The sequence below is a fragment of the Triturus cristatus genome, chromosome 5_1, assembly GCF_964204655.1.
Source record: "Triturus cristatus chromosome 5_1, aTriCri1.1, whole genome shotgun sequence".
Lineage (NCBI taxonomy): Eukaryota > Metazoa > Chordata > Amphibia > Caudata > Salamandridae > Triturus > Triturus cristatus.
Genome location: NC_140587.1, coordinates 821,260,325 through 821,280,837, shown reverse-complemented (window position 1 = coordinate 821,280,837; position 20,513 = coordinate 821,260,325). Strand labels below are relative to the sequence as shown.

At 45.8% G+C, this 20,513-nt stretch overlaps 1 protein-coding gene across 1 annotated transcript in view; it reads right to left on the bottom strand.

The window, feature by feature from the left end:
- Window positions 1-20,513, bottom strand: part of RNMT (RNA guanine-7 methyltransferase) — a 161,238-nt gene that overhangs the window by 9,986 nt on the left and 130,739 nt on the right. Inside the window, exon 10 of the mRNA XM_085605877.1 lies at window positions 17,142-17,175. Coding sequence (XP_085462003.1) covers window positions 17,142-17,175 — 34 coding nt within the window. The remainder of the gene's footprint in view (window positions 1-17,141; window positions 17,176-20,513) is intronic.

Genomic DNA, 20,513 nt, shown 5'->3' with positions numbered 1-20,513 from the left:
CCTGAAATCAGTGGCGTAACACTAAACGACAAGATCCCCTGCAGGATGTGATGATCCTGTGTAAGGAATATGCTACTTACCAGTATGTGCATAGATCGCCCGCCATCTGGTGTTGGGCCCGGATGTTTGCAGTTTGTTTTTCCTCTTGGAAAGTCTTTGGAAGTCACGAGTTCGGTGACTCCTCCTGTGGATCGTATTGCGCATGGGCTTCGGCTCCATTCTTAGATTGTTTTTCGGCAGCAGGGAAAGATGGAGCGTAGTAATAACAGTGAAGATGCCCATGTGTGTGTTATCTAAATAAGATAAGCTGGAACAGACGCAGGTAGCCGGGGAGGCGTGTGGGCGTGTGTGGATCTGCAGCTCTACATGCCAAAAACAGATGCATACTGGTAAGTGGCATATTCCGTTCAAGGCATATGAGCTGTAGATTACACACTTGTGCATAGATTATATAGCAGTACCCACCGTTAGCGGCGACCACCTTTATCTGTTGCAGTGGTTTGAAATAATGTTTTGAGTACAGCCTGACCCACACTAGCTCGTTGCTTAGTTTGCATATCTACACAATAGTGTTTGGTGAAAGTGTGCGGTGTTGACCATGTAGTTGCTTTGCAGATATCATCTAATGGGATGTTTACGTGTAGAGTGGGCTTTAGGGGGAACGGATAGCGCTCGTTTTGCCTTATGGTAGCAAATTTGAATACATTTGACAATCCACCTAGCTATCCCCGATTTGGAGATGGGGTTGCCCTTGTGAGGTGGAGAGAAAGAGACAAACAGTTGTTTGGTCTTACGGAAGGGTTGTGTTCTCGCGATGTAGTAGAGTAAGGCTCGTTTGACATCTAGTGTGTGAAGAGCTCTTTCTGCAACAGTTTGTGGTTGCGAGAAGAATACTGGTAGTTCTACAGATTGGTTTAGGTGAAAAGGAGAAATGACTTTGGGGAGGAATTTTGGGTTGGTACGGAGAACCACCTTATTATGGTGCATTTGTAAAAAAGGTTCTTGAATAGTAAATGCTTGTATCTCACTGACCCTTCTGAGGGAAGTGATGGCTACAAGAAAAGCGGTTTTCCATGTTAGGAATTGAAGTTCACATTTGTGTAGGGGTTCAAAAGGAGGTCCCATTAGTCTGGTGAGAATATTTAAGTTCCACACAGGTGAGGGTGGCACTCTGGGGGGAATTATTATTTTAAGGCCTTCCATGAAGGCTTTAATGGCAGGTACTCGAAAGAGTGAGAGAGATGTTGCCTGTTTTGCAGGTAAGCTGCTATGGCTGTGAGGTGTAGTCGAATGGACGTATAGGCTAGATTGCACCTTTGTAGGTGGAGTAAGTAGCCTATGATGTGTTGAATGGACACATCTAGTGGATTGATGGTGTTGTTATGACAATAGATAACAAAACGTTTCCACTTGGCGGCGTAGCACGGTCTAATGGTAGGGCGCCTAGCTTCCTTGATGACGTTCATACAGTCAGGAGGAAGATTTAGGTATCCGAATTCTAGGATTTCAGGAGCCAGATCGCAAGGTTGAGCTGAGCTGGGTCCGGGTGTCTGATCTCTCCATGGTTCTGGGTTAAGAGGTGTGGAGAGACGCGTAATTTTTGGTGTGGTACTACCGATAGTTCCTGTAGTGTGGTGTACCACAGTTGTCTGGCCCAAGTTGGCGCTACTAATATTAGTGTGAGGGAGTGCTGCTTTAGGTTGCGCACTACTAATGGAATTAGTGGGAAAGGCAGAAAAGCGTACGCAAATCTGCCTGACCAGTTCATCCAGATCGCATTGCCTTTGGACAATGGGTGTGGGTATCTGGCGGCGAAGCTTGGGCAGTTTTTGTTTTCGTGGGTAGCGAAGAGGTCTATCTGTGGATGCCCCCACATTTGAAAGTATGGGTAAAGAACTTGCGGGTGAAGTTCTCACTCGTGGAGTTGTGGTGTTTGCCTGCTGAGTAGATCTGCTATAGTGTTTTGTACTCCTGGGACATGCTGGGCGAGGAGAAAGATTTTCCGGGGTATGGTCCATCTCCATATGCTCTGTGCTAAATGAGAGAGCTGTGGAGAGTGTGTCCCGCCTTGTTTTTGAATATAATACATGGCTGTCATGTTGTCTGTGCGGATCAGGACTGCTTTGCCCAAAATTTGTGCCTGAAAGGATTTTAGGGCTAGGAAGATCACTAGTAACTCCAGATGATTGATATGGAGTAGCTTCTGTTGAGGTGACCACTTGCCTTGCACGGTGAGATGTAATAGATGAGCTCCCCAGCCGGAGATCGATGCGTCTGTTGTTAGTACTACCTGTGGAACCGGGCAGAGGAACGGTCGACCTTTGGAAAGGTTTGTGGTAGTCCACCACTGCAGAGAGCGATGGGTACGACCGTCTACCAACACCAGATCTGTTAATTGACCCTGGGCTTGGTTCCATTGGTGCACCAAGCACTCTTGGAGAGGACGCATCTGGAGTCTTGCGTGAGGTATTATGAAGATGCAAGAGGCCATCATCCCTATTAGTTGCATGAACACGCAAGCTGGAAGGGGGTGTAGTGCTATATATTTTGCGCGCAGAGCCTGGATGCTTGCAACCCTGGCAGGATTGGGGTAGGCGAGCGCTTTTGAGGTGTCTATAGTGGCACCTAGATATTGTTTTATGTGGGATGGGTGGAGATGGGACTTTTTGTGGTTTACCGTGAAGCCCAGCTGATGAAGTAGCTGGATGGTGGTGTGTGTGTGTTGTACACACTGATTGTATGAACTGGCTTTTATTAGCCAGTCGTCTAGTTAAAGGAAGACGTGAATGTGTGGTCTTCGCAGATGTGCTGCCACCACTACTAGGCACTTGGTGAATACTCGTGGTGCGGTTGTGACTCCGAACGGGAGCACTTTGAATTGGTAGTGGTGGCCGTCCACTACGAATCTGAGGTACTTCCTGTGGGCCTTGTGCACTGGAATGTGGAAGTAAGCATCTTTTATGTCCAAAGTGGTGAGGAAGTCGTTTTGGGAAAGTAGCGGAAGTACCTGCTGAAGCGTTACCATATGAAAGTGGTCTGAGTGTATGTATGTGTTTAAAGGGCGAAGGTCTAGGATGGGCCGTAGAGTTTCGTGCCTTTTTGGTATAAGAAAATACAGGGAGTAGACCCCCATATTTTGTTGGTTGGTTGGAACATGTTCTATTGCCTCCTTGTCTAGGAGGGAGATTACCTCCTGCTTGAGTAGCCGTAGATGTTCTGGTGACATCGGGCGTTGTCTGGGTGGAATGTTTGGGGGGTAGATGTTGGTACTAGGCAGTAGCCTGACCGAATTATTTGTGTTACCCATTTGTCTGAGGTGATGGTAGTCCAGACCGGAAGGAAATGTTGGATTCTGCCCCCGACCGGAGTGTGATGGTCTGGGGGAAGTGGAGGGAAGTCATTGGGGAGGCGCGGTGGCAGAGCGGGCGGTATTTGTTTTGCCTCTGCCTTTGTTATTGTTGCCCCTGTAGCCGCCTCTTTGGTAACCCCTTGTAAACGAGGACCGAGTAGGGGATTTGTATGCAGTGGAAGCGGAGTCTGAGGAGTAGCCTCTGGATGTGCTCCGAAAGGAAGAGCGGCGAAAGGAACGTCTGGGAGGGTGAGATTGTAAGGCTCCCATGGATTTTGCTGCGTCCGTGTCCTTTTTCATTTTCTCCAGGGCGTCATCCACTTTGGGGCCAAATAGGTGTTCCTGGTCAAAGGGATGGTTAAGGATGGAGGCTTGTACCTCTGGTTTAAAACCCGATATCCTTAGCCAGGCATGGCGGCGGCGAAGGACACTAGTATGGATAGCCCTGGACGCTGTGTCTGCTGCGTCTAAGGCACAACGTATGGAGGTATTAGTAATGGTTTTGCCCTCCTGAATAAGTTCGTTGGCCCTAGCTTTATGTTTATCAGGGAGATGGTTCATTATGGCTTCCAATTCGTCATAATGGGCCCTGTCATATCTGGCGAGTAGCGCCTGTGTATTGGCGATACGCTATATGTTGGCAGCTTGGGATGCAGTATGCTTGCCAGATGCGTCCAAGAGTTTAGACTCTTTGTCAGGTGGTGGTGCTTCGTCTGATGCCTGGGAGTTGGCCCTTTTACGTGCGGTGGAGACTACTAGAGAATCTAGTGGTGCAGGCCCTCTAATGTAGGAGGGATCTGTAGGGGCAGATTTGTATTTCTTTTTGATACACGGGTTAATGACCCTGGCTCTGACTGGGTCCTTAAAGACCTCTGGCGCATGCTTTATAACTCCTTTGAGCATAGGCAATATGGAGGTGGTCCTATGTGTGGTGTCGAATGGATCGAGGAGGAAATCCTCCTCCACGGGGTCGGTGTGTAGATCTACCCCGTGATAGTGTGCCGCCCTTTGCAATAGGTGGTTGAACCCCAATGAGTCTTCTGGTGGAGAAGGTCTGTAAGGGTAAAGATCATCCTGTGGGACGTTAGGGACATCAGGGATATTATATTCGTCCCATGGGTCTGGGGATCCTGTGGGGGTGGGGTCCCGTGTAGGTAGATCTTGGGGTGCATCCCCTATGTTGTCATATGGATCCCCCCGGATCATCATCATCCGGAGATGGAGTTTGGGAATGATGAGGTGGGGGTGGAGAGGGCGGTGGAGGTGGATGAGGAGAAGGTGGAGGCGGTGGAGGAGGTGGGGAAGGTAGTCTGAAAGTGGAGGTAGCAGAGTCCTTCCTCTTTGGAGGTGGAGGCGGAGCCGGTTTCTCCAATTGTCTCTTTTTGATAGAGAGCATTAAATGTCCAGTTTTGGGATCCTTGGTTAAAGTTTTTTGTAAGGGATCCGGTGTAAAAAGTTCTGGTGAGGCTGGTTGGTCCGTCGGCGTCGAAGACGTTGGGTCGTTGGTTTCTAATGTTCTTCCGTGCTGGTTCGCTGTTTGGAACCATGCTTAGGAAATTCCGGGGGGTTTGGTAGGCGCCGAGATGGGTTTCGGCTTCGAAGTGTCGGTGGCCTTGTGTGCTTTGGTCGGTACCGAAGGTGGTGTCAGTACCGAAGAGCTGGGTTTCGACCGCGAGTGTTTCGGTGCGTGGCTCGGTGTCTAGATAGAGGCCGGTTTCTTTTTCGGTGCCGAAGAGTGTTTATCGGCACCACCGGTGGGCTGGCTCGAGCCCGAGCCGCCGGAAGGCTTACTTGGCTTCTTTACCGGACCCGAGGGTGCGGTGTGTGAAGCAGTGTCTCTGGTCTTGCCTAGGCCCGGAGGCGAAGGCGTGACCGAAGCCTTTTTCGGTGCCGGCAAGGGTGTGTGTGGGGGGGGGGGGGGGGGGGGGGGAGGGGGGGGTAAGATTAGTACTCACGACCCTCTGTGCCGGAGTAAGGTCGTCCACATCTGAGTCGTCGGCTTCGGAGGCCCTGACGAGTCCCTCGTCGGTGTGAGGCTGTTCTGGAGCGTCGACGCCTTCTCCGAAGATGTCGTCCGAAATCGATCGTTGTCGAGGAGTGTGCCATGGTTCTTCTGGCTCTTCGGTCTTGAATAGTCTTTTTGGACCGGAAGGACTTGCACGCCGGACAGTCTCGAGCCTCGTGTTTAGCGGAGAGGCAGAGATTGCATACCTCGTGGAGATCGGTGTGGGGGAATTTGGACCCACATCGAGGGCACTTTTTAAATGGAGTCCTTTCCATTAGCCAGGACCGGAGCTTGGGTAGGCCCGAAGGCCGCCGTCGACGACTGGAACCGAAGGTCTGTGCCGATCAGAAGTCGCTTCGAGTGGGGAGATCGCGTTCGAAACAATACCGAGAATTGGGGTGAGGATTGTGCGTTGATCGTCGAACTGGAAGCTGTTCGGAACCGGGGCGCAAACATTACATCCGAGCCCGATGGCGGAAAAAAACAATCTGAGGATGGAGCCAAAGCCCATGCGCAATACGATCCAAGGGAGGAGTCACCGAACTCGTGACTTCCAAAGACTTTCCAAGAGGAAAAACAAACTGCAAACATCCGGGCCCAACACCAGATGGCGATCTATGCACAAGTGTGTAATCTGCAGCTCATATGCCTCGAACATATAGTACCACTGCCATGCACAAGCACTCTACAAATGATTGCGAGCCTTGAGAAAGTACTTGCTTGTGCTGGTTCATGATGTATTCGCTGGGTTTTGCTCCAGGGGTGTTTTTCTATCCAGAATGCTTGGAACTTTATTTTGTCAATGGTGACTTTTTATACTCTTGAACATGCACTGGTGCTTTATTTATATAGCCATAGTTCTTGACTTGTAATCTCGCTCGCTTCTTGCATTAGGGTACAACATTTTTTGCCCCACCACTTTCAAAACCCACCAGCCACCACTGGATAAAGAAGGGGAGGAACTGGTGCACAGAGAGAACTGTGCACGCCTACTGGGGAGAGAAAGGTGGTATGGGGAAATTGCACACGGATAGATTGCATGAACATATATAATTCTCGAAACTCCCAGGCTCAGACCTGGTGCCTGCTACACACAGCCTCACAACAGATACACGCTGCCCCTGGGTCAGAGCTGGAAGCATCCCCGGAGATACCGGTGGTGCCTGCTTCAAATTCAGAGGAAGTTCTTGTCATCGGTGCTAGTGACTGCTTTCCTAGCTGGTGCCTGCTGCAAAGAGGGGGCAGCAACTGCTCAGGGCTGGCCTGCCGCACTCAGACTCTGAGCAGGGAAGCCCCGCAGGCACGGGGCTGGCTGCCCTCTGACCACGAGCTGGTTGGTGTGTCTGTGGCACTCAGAGCTGCTGCCCTCACAGCAGGCGCCGGGACTCTGCTCAGAGGAGTGCCTGCCCTATGGTAAGAGCGCGAGGCTCCGCTCCCAGTTGGCTGCGCCTCTGGGCTGTCTTCAGTATCAGCAGTTGGGTGACGGAAAATGAATGGGCCCCCTGTGGAATGTGAAGAGGGGCCCAGAGTCTCCCATATCTCAGATGTTCATTGGTCTTTAGATGAATGGGTGGCCCCTAAATGGATGCATCGCAGGGGCTGCAGGGTCCTGATTTACCCTTGTGAGTCTCAGAGCTGGTATACGCTAACCCCAGAGCAGGTGTTTGTCCTCGCAGCTGATGCGTGCCCTAAACTCATGGCTGGTGCGTGGCCTATACTCACAGCCGGTGCGTGCCCTGGTCATTCACTAATAATCATGGCCGGTGCGTGCCCTATCCTCACGGCTGGTCCTTGTCTCCTTCAGATACTGCCCATCACCAGATAGGCTAGCCTCAGCTTCCTCGCCATAGCAGCTCTCCCTCCATACCAAAGTGGGGTCCCTCTCCCCGGCCACCGCGCACCCCACTCTACCCCACCACCTGACCAGGAAGCTGCTTACGACGCATCCCATAAAGCAACCACCTTAAAACACATGCAGCCAGTGCACACATTCTTACTGCATATGTTGCCAGCAACGCAAAGATGGACAACTTCTCCAGAAAGTTTCTACCCACAGTAGATAACAACAAAAGCGGCCGAGCTGTCCAGCCATGCTGGCAGAGAAAATACGAACACATATAGTAATAACAAATATTGTGCTCTTACCAAGTAATTGAAGGAGGCCGTGTCCCTCCGCAAGTAAACGATCCAATCCCGGTGGGCGGGGCCAAAAGCGGACCGGGTGGCAACCCTCAGTGTAATGATTGCCTCTGGTGCAATCATTACACTGTGCTTCCCATGACGCAAAACAACGCGTACAAATCAAAATTGCAGGCGGAGCAGTGACACGACTTCTGGAACCGTATCGATTCCAAGAAACCCTCGCATGACTAAGCGCTAGGAGGCCTCAGGGTAGCTAGGCGCTATATAAATATAATTTCATTCATTCATTCAGGGCGAGTGCAGCGCATGTGCGCTGCTTACGCCAGGCGAGACCTAAAAAATGTTAACTTACTTTGCTGCGAGGGTCGACCAAACAGTCATTGCGCACCTAGGAAAGGGCAAACCAATCCTCCACTGCCAGCTCCAAGAGCAGCCCCGCCCACACATCTGCCCGCAACGCACCATGAACATAAAATGATAACTGAAAGTTATCGTCATTTTGTTTCTACTTCTCACACTGCTTGAAATCAGTGAGACGACGCTCCTCCGCCATAGTGGAGGAGCCGCCACTGCTCCTGTAGTACCTCTAGCATGCTGAAGCACCTCAAAACTATCCATTCAAATCATCTAAGAAGAGCAGAGAGACAAAAAGAAGAGAGCCGGCAAGCAACATCTGATGGAGGCTATGGAGAAGCAGGCACCTCATCAGCTGCTCAGCTGACATTAGACATTCCAGCAACTGTTCCTCAATTTACCAATGTGAGACAATTTTGCCTCATGAGCCAAACATTTTTAGCATGGGGGCGCAGTCAATCCCTGCTCTAGCTGAGATAATCGACACACAAGTGTTTGTATAAATGAGTAAGTGGGTGTGTGACTGACTACGAGTGTGTGTTTGTTGGTTTTAGTGGCTGTATGTGTGAGTGACTGGTGTGTTAGTGTCTGTGTGAGTGTAAGGGTGTGTAAGTCCAGTATAAGTATGAGTGGGTGCTTTAGTAGCTGTATGGGTGCGTAGCTGAGTGCTTGAGTGGTATATGGGAGAGTATGTGTCTATGGTTGAGTGGCTGTGTCAGTGCCTCTATCGATGAGTGATTGAGTGCATGCGAGTATAACTACCTACAAGGGTGAGTTAGTGACCGTATACAAGAGTAAGTGGGTGTGAGTATTTACTAACGTGTGACTGTGTATATGTTTGAGTGGCTGTGTATGTAAGTAGTTGTATGGGTGACTTGGTGGATGTGCTACTGACTGTATGGGTGGGTGTGTGTTAGTTGGTGTATGTGTGAGTGCGTGAGTATATTTGTGTCTGTATAGGTGAGTGACTGGGTGTGTTAGTGCCTGTATTAAATAGTGCAAGTGTGTGTCAGAAGAGTACAGGTGTGAGTTGGTGTCCTAGTGGCTGTATGGGTGGGTAAGTGGATACGTGAGTGCTATATGGATGGATGAGTGAGTGGGTTAGTCAGTAGATGTATGGGTAAGTGAAAGGGTGCACAAGTGGCTGTATGGGTGAGTTAGTGGATCCATCAGTAGTGTTTAGGTGAGTGAGGGCATACATCAGTGGTGTATGAGTGAATTAATGGGTGCATGAGAGCCTGAACGGGTGAGTGGTGTATTCATGAGTGGGTGTGAGTGGCTCTTTGGGTGAGTGAGGGAGTTTGTGTGTGACTATCTGTATGAGTGAAAAAGTGAGTGTGTAATTAGTTTTATGGTTAAGTGATGGCTGTATTAGTGGTGGCACAATGTATTACAGTCCTATGACTATGTAAATGTTGCAGTAAAGCACACAGTGCAGAACATAATCTCTTGTGTGGTAAATTAAACAGTACATTGAGAAGAACATTTGCCTATCAGTTGACACAAGAAGTGTTTGACAACTGGTAACCTAAAATATCTCGCTCTTCTCCAGTTTTTTTTTTCCCCTTAACACCTTCTTTGTTCTCCTTTTTGTTCTTTTCAGCAACATTCATAGACTCTTTTGTGAGATTCCGATTTGGACGCATTATCCATTTTTCATAAATGGGATAATGTCCTAAATGAGGAGCGTATACACTTCTTAAACTATTGTACTCTTTGACACAACTTGCATCGTTGCACAAGTTTCATCATGCAGAATTGTCTTGAAAACAGGCTGTCCTTTGATGGGGAAAGCTGCAGTAGATCACCGAAGCCAAGTAAACGCTTTACTCCAAACAGCACATCATACTGTTTTTAAAATCTGTTGCATTCTCAAGTGTAGGAAGGCAAACATTAAGTTTGAGCCCATGCTCACCTCATCAATGATTAAAAGCTTCAGTTTCTTATGTACTCGAGACTTCAAATCTTTCACCGCATAACTTCTGGTACTCCAGTTTATTGCCATAATCAACAGGTAGCTTAAGTAGTTGATATAAGTAATTACTTTAATGCTGTGTGAAGCAAATCCAGTTGGTGCTGTTACTACACACAATAAATTTGATTCTGTTGTCTTCTGTAGGCAAGCATTGAGAACTTTAATTAAAAGCTTTTCCCAGTGCCAGCTTGACCACTTATAATAGTACTGGCTTAAATGATGAGCATTTGCTTTCTTTCTTATTGTGGAGGAATCCCTACTCTATTTTCTCTTTTACCTCTATATAAACTTCTTTCTGTTCGTCATTCAGTTGTCCAACTGATCTAAATCAACACTTTCTTGCTTATTTCATTGCAATTTTCACCTCATTCATGGCTATTGTGACTTAGTTTTCAATAATGAGTTGTCCAAGAGGATCTTGACTTAGTGGTGCAGAACTTTGACTGTTTTGGGAACTCTTCGTAGCTACCTAAACATCGATCATTTCTTCTTGCTCATTCTCATCATTTAACATTTGCAAATAGTTTGGGAAGATTGAACACTGAATGCTGTATTTTACAGCATTGAAGGAATCTTTGTAGCAGTCATAACCGCAAAGTAATTTTGATCCAGCACGCCCAGGCTTGATGAGTTGTAGAAGTGCCAAATAGAATAACTCTTTCAGTCTGTAGTTTGACAACTAAGCTTTCTGTGGTTAATTAGATTTACTTATTTCTTTTTCTGTTACATTGCTTTTGTATCTGTAGTGTTGAAGTACTTCATAAAGGCGCAGGTTTTGTTGATATGGACTCCTTCTTGGATAGTACGTATCCAACAGATTTGATTTCACAATGTCTATACTTTCTGGGCCAAACTCTGCTAGGTACTGAATTTAAGAGAAAGAATTTAACACTTTATTTTGCGTACTTGCTAGGCCTAGACTTAGAGAACAAAGCGGTTGAGCTCAACCGATGACAGCACTCATAGGACCCCATCCCGCTATGGGAAAGCGTTTTCAAGCTGAAGCTGTGCAATTTTTTGGTTAGTCTTTTCTGCAGAAATCTCCTCCCAAATCTCCTTCAACTTGGTCTTTGCTATTTCGTAATGTATGAGTGACATACCAAGCAACAGCTATGGAGTTATCTGCAATAAATTGCATATCCATATTTGCATTCCACATTTTGAGAATCACAGGGTTATAGTCATTAATATACTTGGAGGCCTCTGCTCTTCTCAGGTTGTACGTGTTTTTTCTTTGATTTCCGTGTCAGTGTATGTTTGACTGCAGACAAAAATCTGTTCACTCTTCCTTGGGAAATGACAGGTCATGGGAAGCCAAATCGGCTTCTTGTGTAAAATTTCCCTTTGCATCTGTATTTGACGGCAGTACTTCCAAAATCTATCTATCAATCAATCAATCAATCAGGGGTTTGTACAGTGCAGCTACTCACCCGTGAGAGCTCACGGCGCTGGGGGTAGGGGGGCGGGGAACTGCTGCTCCATCTGGGTTCAGTCGAAGAGCCAGGTATTGAGATCCTTCTTGAATTGGATCATCGACGGGGATTGCCTGAGGTGGAGGGGCAGGGTGTTCCAGGTCTTGGCGGCGAGGAAGGAGAAGGATCTTAGTCCGGTTCATGCCTTGTGGATCCAAGGGACAGTTGGGCGGAGTGGAGGTGTCTGGCAGGTACGTGGAATGTGAGGAGATAGTTCAGGTACACTGGTCCAGCGTTGTGGAGGGCTTTGTAGGTGTGAGTGACATCTATGTGTTTGAAAGCGCAGAGCTTGTTGTCTCAGGTTTTTTTCACTACCGTCTTTCGCGATGGTGCACGTTGCATACTGCTCTATGAAAGATAGCAGAGTAATCACGGTTTCAAATTTCAGTGCATCTTTTAGTCATAACAGCATGTGAATATGAGGAGCACCTCTTGCTTGTTACTCTTTACGCCAAAAGAATTCAGTTACTTTGCTAAGAGGAGGATTTCTTTTGTTGCAGATGAAAGACAGCATGGCTTGAAACCTGTGGTTAAAATAATTACAAACATTAGCAGGATCCAAAGAGCAAAGGTCTCCTGCGGTCTTCACTTTATATGGGGTAGGGGGGCAGGGGACTGCTGCTCCGTCTGGGTTCAGTCAAAGAGCCAGGTTTTGAGATCCTTCTTGAATTGGGTCATCGACGGGGATTGCCTGAGGTAGAGGGGCAGGGTGTTCCAGGTCTCGGTGTCGAGACAGTGTCAGTTAGCAGTGACCCATTGACCCAGAGGTCCCAAATGACACTGAGGGCGAACCCGCTGGAGTGCCTCTTCTCCCCGCCTTTGGGCCTAAAGGCGCTCCAGGCGAAGACCCAAAGATAATAGGTAGAGAGTTATAATAATCTCTCATCTGGGTCATCGACGCCCCGGCTTCCAGTAATACGGGGAGGCACGGGGAAGAGTCATGTACTGACTACTCAACCGGCGAACGGGAGGAGCCGTGAGAGACTGAGTCTCTATGCAGCAAAGTAAGGGTGTGCCGCAACGTCAACCGCCTGCGCTTACCTTGGGACGTCCACGGGAATGGCTCAGGCACGCTAATGGACCGTCAAACAATAAGGAGACCAAGGTCGATGAGAAGTCTCTAAGGACCGCATCACCCATGCCGCCAGGAGTTTCATCTGACGTTTGAGCGCCTTTGGCTTCAGCTTCCAACATGAGTTGCAATCCTCGGAGTCGTGGTGTTCTTCCAAACACCCTATGCAAAAGGAATGAGGGTCCGTAGCAGACATCTGTTGTGTACAAGAACCACAAGGCTTAAAGCCTGAAGACGTGAGGGAAAAAAAGGCATACTGTTCCAACCAACAAAAAATGTCTAAGTAGGCCAGGAAACAGCCCGAGGAACCGCTTCTCCGGATCTGAGTTGCAACACACAAATGAAGAAAGTGACAGCCACATGCTGGAGGGAACTTATATGTTCTCCGCTAACGTCACAACCGGAGTAGATGTTAATATGGAATCATTTGACGCCACCCCCGGCCTGCAGAGGTACTGCTGCAAAATTTCCATGTAACTTTGCAATGGAGGCATTTACCATTATACTACTATCATTTTTCATCTACATTTGACATTCTATAATAGTGTTAATTCAGGAAATGTGTATTTCAGAATAAGTACTATATCTAAACCACTTTCCTTTATAGTTTGAAAATACTGTATATTTACAACGCTTCCTCATACACGGTTTTACCTCAGTTGCCATAGCAACCTCATTGGAGCACTATTGTATGAGTAGGTCAAAAGTTCACACCACTTTCTATCAGCAGCATACTAGCTTCAAGTTGAACTTTAGTAGGTGCAGTTGACAGTGTGAAAATGTAAGCATATTCAAAATAGATTAACTTTTTTTATTCCATCCAGAGTCAATCACAGATCTACTTACTTTACCAATTAAATCACTACCTATTTTTAGCTACCAATATATCTACAATACACAAAAAGGTCCTGCCTTTCATTTTGCAAACTGTCTCCTTCAGCTCCATCCTTCTCCTGTGTGCTACTGCTCCTTGCCTTCAAAATGGTTAGAACGTGGATTGTGGGTCACAGCTATCTATGTCTTTCGGGCCAACGAGTGTGCTAGAAAGAGTGGCATTGTTAGGGACTTGGGTTTGCTTAATGTGGACATTATCTAGATTGGCTACAGAGGGTTACAGTAGTATCAATTGCTTCCTTTGTTTGAAAGCATTGCGGATTGCTAACATCCAGACCTCTTAATTGTGCTCTGTGGTGGCAATGACCTTGGCACACTTACTGGGGTAGGACTGAAAATGCTAATGGAGGATACCTTTGGTCAATTAATTACACTTTTCCCTCACACTGCTTCAGTGTACCCTCACATTTGCCAAAGGCATAAATGGAAGTGGTCAAACAAATTCTGCCCACAGAAAGACAACCAGAAAACATGTAAATAAAACTGCTTCTGCATTCCTCAGAGACCACGAAATGGCCTCCATCCTCACCAATTTACTCTTTAAAAAGAACATATATATAGAAGTTAAGGAGTACATTTCTTAGAGAAAGGCAACAGGATATTCCTTAACAACTTGAAAGACTGCATCCTGTTTTAGTTGTATTTATCATCTACACATTATAAACACAAAGGCTCTTCTAGGACTCACCCTTTTCCAAACACTTGTTAATTTTCATTTAAAATCGCGGTCGTGTGATGGTGGCAAAACGAAACATAGTGCAGAGGTGGGGATCCAGCCAGACCCCTACCCTCCCCCAGTGATGTGGTGACATGGACTCCATCATGATTGCGGAGAAGGCAGTGTATATCCACAGAGGGTGCCCCAAGAAATGGACACAGATATGGGGGAAATGGAACAGTTACCGAGGGGATATATGCGAACCCCCTGTGGAGAACTCAGATCCAGAACTCAGTGAATAGGCGGGTTGGGGGACTGTCTGGGAGACGGGTGGGCAATGCTGAAGTCCTAGCTAGAGCACTGGCGCGGAGAACCGAGATAATGTACTCGACAATTATTGTAATGCTGTTTTTGATGTGCAATGAAACTGCAGATACTGGTGGAACGATTCTCAAGGTATGCAATGTCACAGATTGTTATATATGTTATGGAAAAACCAATAAAAAGTTATTTAAAAAAAAAAAAAAAGCCATCGTGAAAGAGGCCAGGGAGTTTGGTCGTTTGCCCAGAGACTGGCGGCATGCTAAGGTGGTGGTTTTTCACAAACCCGGCAGGACTCCCGAACACCATGCATCTTACCGGCCCATCTCTCTTCTCAACGTCGAGGCCAAGGTTCTGGCCAAGGCGCTTGCTAATCGCCTCCATCCCCATGTCTTGTCTATTGTTCATCCGGATGAAGCCGGGTTTATGCCCCAGCGGGCGACCCGCCATAATATTCGTAGGGCTCATACAGCAATAGCGGCAGCCGGGAGTTGGAGGTACGCGCAGCCTTATTGCTCACAGATAGCTCCTCTTATACTAGTCTCCTTTGTGGATGCCAGTGAGGAATGTAGGGTGACATCACCTCTAAATGTGAAAAGTAGGTTTACAAGACCAAGCTTTTATCCTTCAGTTTATGTTTTTCTGTCTTCCAAGGGGAAGGCTTGGCTTGCACAGTATCAAGCCCAATTCAGGTTAATTGACGATTGTTCATGTATGAAAATACTGATGCCTATGGCCATCATTTGTGGTACAGGGGAAGAACGCTGAACTGGTAGTGCTATCCTGCCCCAAACATATTGATACTAGAGCTTTCCTGCCCCAAAAAACTGATACTTGTGCTATCCTGTCCCAACTTATTGATACTTGTGAAGCTTTAAGAAAACAGAAACAAGACCAAGAACTCTTTAAAGAGAAGATAATCTAAATGTTACCAAATCAATAGGAGAACATGTTTTCAGTTAAAGAGGAACTTATTTAGCTAAATGAGATCAAAAGGTAGGCATTCAAACTGTAAATTATTTAGAAGCCAGGAAATAACAGTATAGTTCTTTGTTCTTCTGGCTCTTAGGTGTAATTTCTAGGATCCACTTCAGTTGCATTAGCAACAACTTGTGTTGAATTTCCTGCAGGTGTTCATGTGAAGCTCCAATGGGTTAGGTCGCCGGGGATCTGGTGAACTAGAATCTTTAGACAAACTAAGTCTATCTAACATCCTTCTGTTTTAAGTAATTTTCTACCACACCTGTGTAGTGCTATGGAGATATCTACTTGCATGTAAAAATGCAGGAAGGGGGCTGAAATTATTCTTATTCCCATGCTTGCCTAAATGTTTTCTCTGATAGAGCCACTGGTTAATAGTTGTTGATTGATTAATTAATTGTGATACCTGAAAGGGGGCTGTCAGCGAGAAGCTCAATTAATAGGATCTGCTTGTAGATGTGGCCCCTGACGATGCATGGTAGATGAAGTGGCGCAGCTCATGAACAAGAGCAGTCACTGAGAAGGGGTGGATTATCAGTGAGATTGAGGTCATAGGCTTTTACTTCTATTTCTAATGTCATCACAGGGTCTCAGCCTGAAGACCAAGTACAATTCAATCGAGCAGTCACTGAGAAGGGGTGGATTATCAGTGAGATTGAGGTCATAGGCTTTTACTTCTATTTCTAATGTCATCACAGGGTCTCAGCCTGAAGACCAAGTACAATTCAATCTATGGCAGATACAATGCGGCACAAGCAGTGGTTCAGCTCAGTTGACTAAGCAAATCATGTACAAACATTACAAGTACAGTGGATTCATTCACTCATAGCTGATTGGAGAAAGGAAGTCTTTAGGATGAACAAAAATCTGTTCAGGTTCTATAAACTGTCATCACTACTCCATTAGGCACTGCAAACATCCATTTTAACCAGGTTACCTCCCTTTCTGGAAGTGCATACATTACTGCAGATGTGCAAGCCTGAAAGGGTTTGCATTTCCTTCGTAAACCATAGAGTGTACACAGTAAAACCTTTAAATGAACAATGTTCTGTAATCAAATAAATATTTTCATTAGTATTGTACACAATGCAATAGCTAACAGCAGCCTATAAGCGGTGCTAAGATTAAACCAACGTTGTAGCAATTTTGGTGATGTATATCCATCAACAGGAACTTGAACATTTTGATAACCAGAGGTAAAGACAAACTTTGGAGTTTGTGACATTTCAGAACATAAGAAAGATAGGCCAAGATATATCTTCATTCAATATTTTTTTCTATGAAAAACTTGCCATTATTTTTAAATTTACCTTCAGAAACCTCTCTAACAACCACAATTGACATGCCTAAGCAATGTTTTCTTGTTTCGGAGTTTCCAGTAAAGAGGCAATTGCCTCAAATGTTGCTGGTGATCTTGCTCTGTGCCACTCCATTAGATATGCCTACAGTTCTTAAACTACAGGAGGCAGATAAACCATAAAATAATTAAAAGTGGCTCACCACCTCTGCATTAAAAAAAACTGTTGCGTAGTATGTGGGTAGTCCGCAAAATTCGCCTTTTCCACACATGCTCAACAGCTCTGAATCATTACCATTATTTTCAATTCAAATCATGTAGGATTGTCAAGAAGTAACGCAAGGTTTGCCTGCATCCCTCTTGGGAGGGCTGTGTTGGTGACCATAATTATGCCACACTGCTCAGGATCAGCAGAAACATAAGTGCAATTACTGCCCATCTTCAAACCAGAAACCTAAAACCATCTTCCAGTGGGTAGGCTAGGATATTAAAAATATAATAAAAATGGGGGACTCTACTCTAACACTAAACAGTTGCAGTTCACAACGGTATAACTGCATCACAATTAAACCACATATTAACACAATGGCTCAAGAATGAAAAAACACAATTGCTACTTACTTGTAGCTTCCCATTCAGATTTACTCATTGTACCCTAGTAAAAACACACAAAAAGAACAGAATAAATTTAACCGCATCTATACACAACTCAAGTGGTGCAATAGCAAAACATTAACAGAAGTGTAGGAGAAAAATCAAACTTCCAGTGTAGCTTCAAGGCCTCGTCCTAAGAGGAGGTGTACCAGATGAGAAAAGACAGGGAGCTCTTAAATCTTTTGCCCTCGACTCTGTCACCTAAATGTTAGCCTTTGAAGAAGCAGGGCGCGGAAGGTTGGTGCAGTAGCGGCTGCTACCGGACGGGAATGGTAGAGCTGGGCGGGGAGGGGGCAGACTGGGTTAATTAATCAAAAAAGAAAAAAAAACTTACCTTATAACGGAAGGCCGGCTGCCGCCTCCCCTGCATCCTCTTCCTTCTTCATTTCTGCAGTTCGACCAGCAGCAGGAAGAACCCGGCACACAGGCTCCCCATAGCAAATCGCAACACTGCAATGCAGAGTTGTGACTGGTTTGCGCGCCGTGGATCGGAGCTCAGACTGGAACAGGAAGCCTGAATATGTTCCTAACCATGCTGTGTAATACACCCTGGTAGGAACATGCAAAGTGAGCATGAACTGTTTGGTCAGCCCAAGAGGGCCAGCCAAACAGTTTATGTGCACTTTGGGAGTGCAAACCACTCCTCCCCTGCTCAGGCCAGCCCCGCCCCACACTGCACTCAGGCCACTGATTGCATGCAATAGGAAAAATAAAATGATAATAACGATACGTTGTCATTTTATTTTTTATTTCTGTGCAGTTGAGCAACGCTCCTCCGCCTTAGCGGAGGAGCTGCCACTGGGTTGGAGGTATAAAGGTGTTGATTGGGACTGTGAAGGTGCTCTTGTTATAGTGGCAATAGTGGCTGAGGCAACAATGCATCTGCAAATCACCAAAAGTTGATGAGGTTCTTACACTTGCAACTGTGTTCAGGACCTTTCCATCAGGTATGCTGAGAAGCGGACACACGTTGTGTAAGAATAGAAAGGTTTTTCATAAGACACAGGATCACACATTGGACTGTTATCTAGACAGAAGATTACAATTACCGCAGAGGCAGAAAAAGTGGCTATGTGATAAAAGAAACATGAATCAAAAGAGTGGCAGTGAAAAGGGCCCTTAAGCAAGTGACTAATATTGGCCTGCAAGCCATGTCTTACATCTTTTTCTCAACAATGCCTAAAAACTTTAGACATCATTGTAAATCTCTTGGCCAGTAAGGAATAGGTTACTTACCCTGTTGCATATAGTGCTGTACATTCACATGCTCTCCATACTCCTACTATTTAGGGCTTGAACGTTGCACATTGTTTTTTTTTTAGGCACTCTTTCGAGTCATGAGGCCTCGATGACTCCTCCTCGGGTCGCAGATGCACATGGTCACCAAATCCATTGTTACATTGTTTTTCACCCAATGGGTGAGAGTACATATGGAGTAGTGTGTGCAGAAGAAATAGTGACCATGCAAGAAGAAAACAATTTTATAGTGAAAGATGTCTGCACTAGCCACCGGCTTCTGGGGAGGAGGTTGGGCACATGTGAATCTACAGCACTACATGCAACAAAAAGATCCTTACAGGGTAACATTCTGTTCGTAGCATGTGTGCCAGTAGATACACATGCTCTGCAGAGACTGTAAAGCAGTACTCTAACCGATGGCTAGCTAGTGGTTATAGCAGCGGTCTGAAACAAATTCCTGAGGGTAGCTTAACCAACTCTGGCATGCTCACTTGCTAGAATGTTCACACAGTAGTGTTTTGTAAATGTGTGAAGAGTGGACCATGTGGCAGCTCTACACATGTCTGCTATGGGCATATTCTCCAGGAGAGCCATAGTAGTAGTCCTGTCGCAGATGGTGTGTGACCTGTAGGCAGGAAAGTAGGGCTCTTTTAGCTTTAGCACAGCTTGTCTGGATGAATTCGACAATCCGCCCAGCAGACTAGATTTATTGTTCCAAATATCAGACTTTCTTGTATGCTTGGTCGATCCTTTTCTTATTAGGACAATCCCTGTGGAACTCCCTACCTGTCCCATTATGAAATGAAACGGTGTATGGTGTGTTCCGCAAAAGTTTGAAGACTTGGTTTTTCAATCTCCAATTTCCTCCATTAGTAGCTACTTCTTTCCCTACCATGACTGTGCCGGGAAACCCCATGCGGTAGCTGTGCGCCTTACAATTTCAATTTAATAATAAAACAACTAGGGATGAAACCATAAAAGTATACTCCCAGAGATATATTGACCCTAAGCCCTGCATGGTCTGTGCCTTTTTAAAACCGCTGTTATGCTCAATATCTTTGGGTATGTATTTACGACCATCTTATCTCTTCAACCTCAATGGTGGTTGAGCAGGTGGTGTGTGAGTCTATGGAACAGTTTTATTGTCAAATTACTTGCTTCATGAGCAGGGCTAGTCCGTTATGTCACATAGATTTATGTGGATAACCCTTATGCAATGATTGGAAAAAATGGAATAATTGGTTTTCATTTAGACGATTCTGAAATGAAAATTGATATGCTACCTGTCCTAACTGGGCATGCCAGCCTTAAAACTGATTTGCTACTTATTTGTTAAGGCTTCTTAAACCTAAACTGGGTCTTAAAGTAACAATGTTCTTTGGTATCATGCAGGAGGTGGCCTACAGTGCTTACCCTTTATTTGGCAACGTCACCGTTGTGCCTGTAAGATTAATTATTAAAACCTCACTAGCAAACAGCTTAAAGAGCCCCGATAGTCTGGCAAGTTTTTAAGACTTCAACCTATCCTCACTACTACACTACTATAAAAATAACTGCTGTGTTTAACACCAGTGACAACTTTACACCGATCTGGCGGGCAGAATGGGCTGGTAAAGTATTGTTCTTTGCTGTTTCTATACTCAAGTCTGCAATTAGAAAATAGCTAACATAGTGTAATTATTTACAAGTCATTCATTTAATGTTGCACTACAGGGCTCTGTCAATTATACACTGTCCCTGAACGTCTCGCTACTGGAAGGCACAGCTTGAGCCTGTAGACTTTCTATTTTACTATAGACAGATAATTTGCACTGAAGACAAGCATGAGCAGACTAGCCGCTTAACCAACATCTAACATTGACTGCCCTGGAGCTTGCCCTGACTGACTAACTTTTATGTGATTCATGATAGTCGTACATCAAACACTTAATGCTCTAGCAAAACACTATTTTAAAAACACCAAACATTAACTTCATATCAAAACGTGCAAGTGTTGTTGTCAAGCATACATTAAGATTCAAATCTGCAATAAAAGCCCTTTGCATCTCTTTCGCAACTCCTTCAGGGTATTGTGGATGCGGACATATGTGAAAAAGCAGC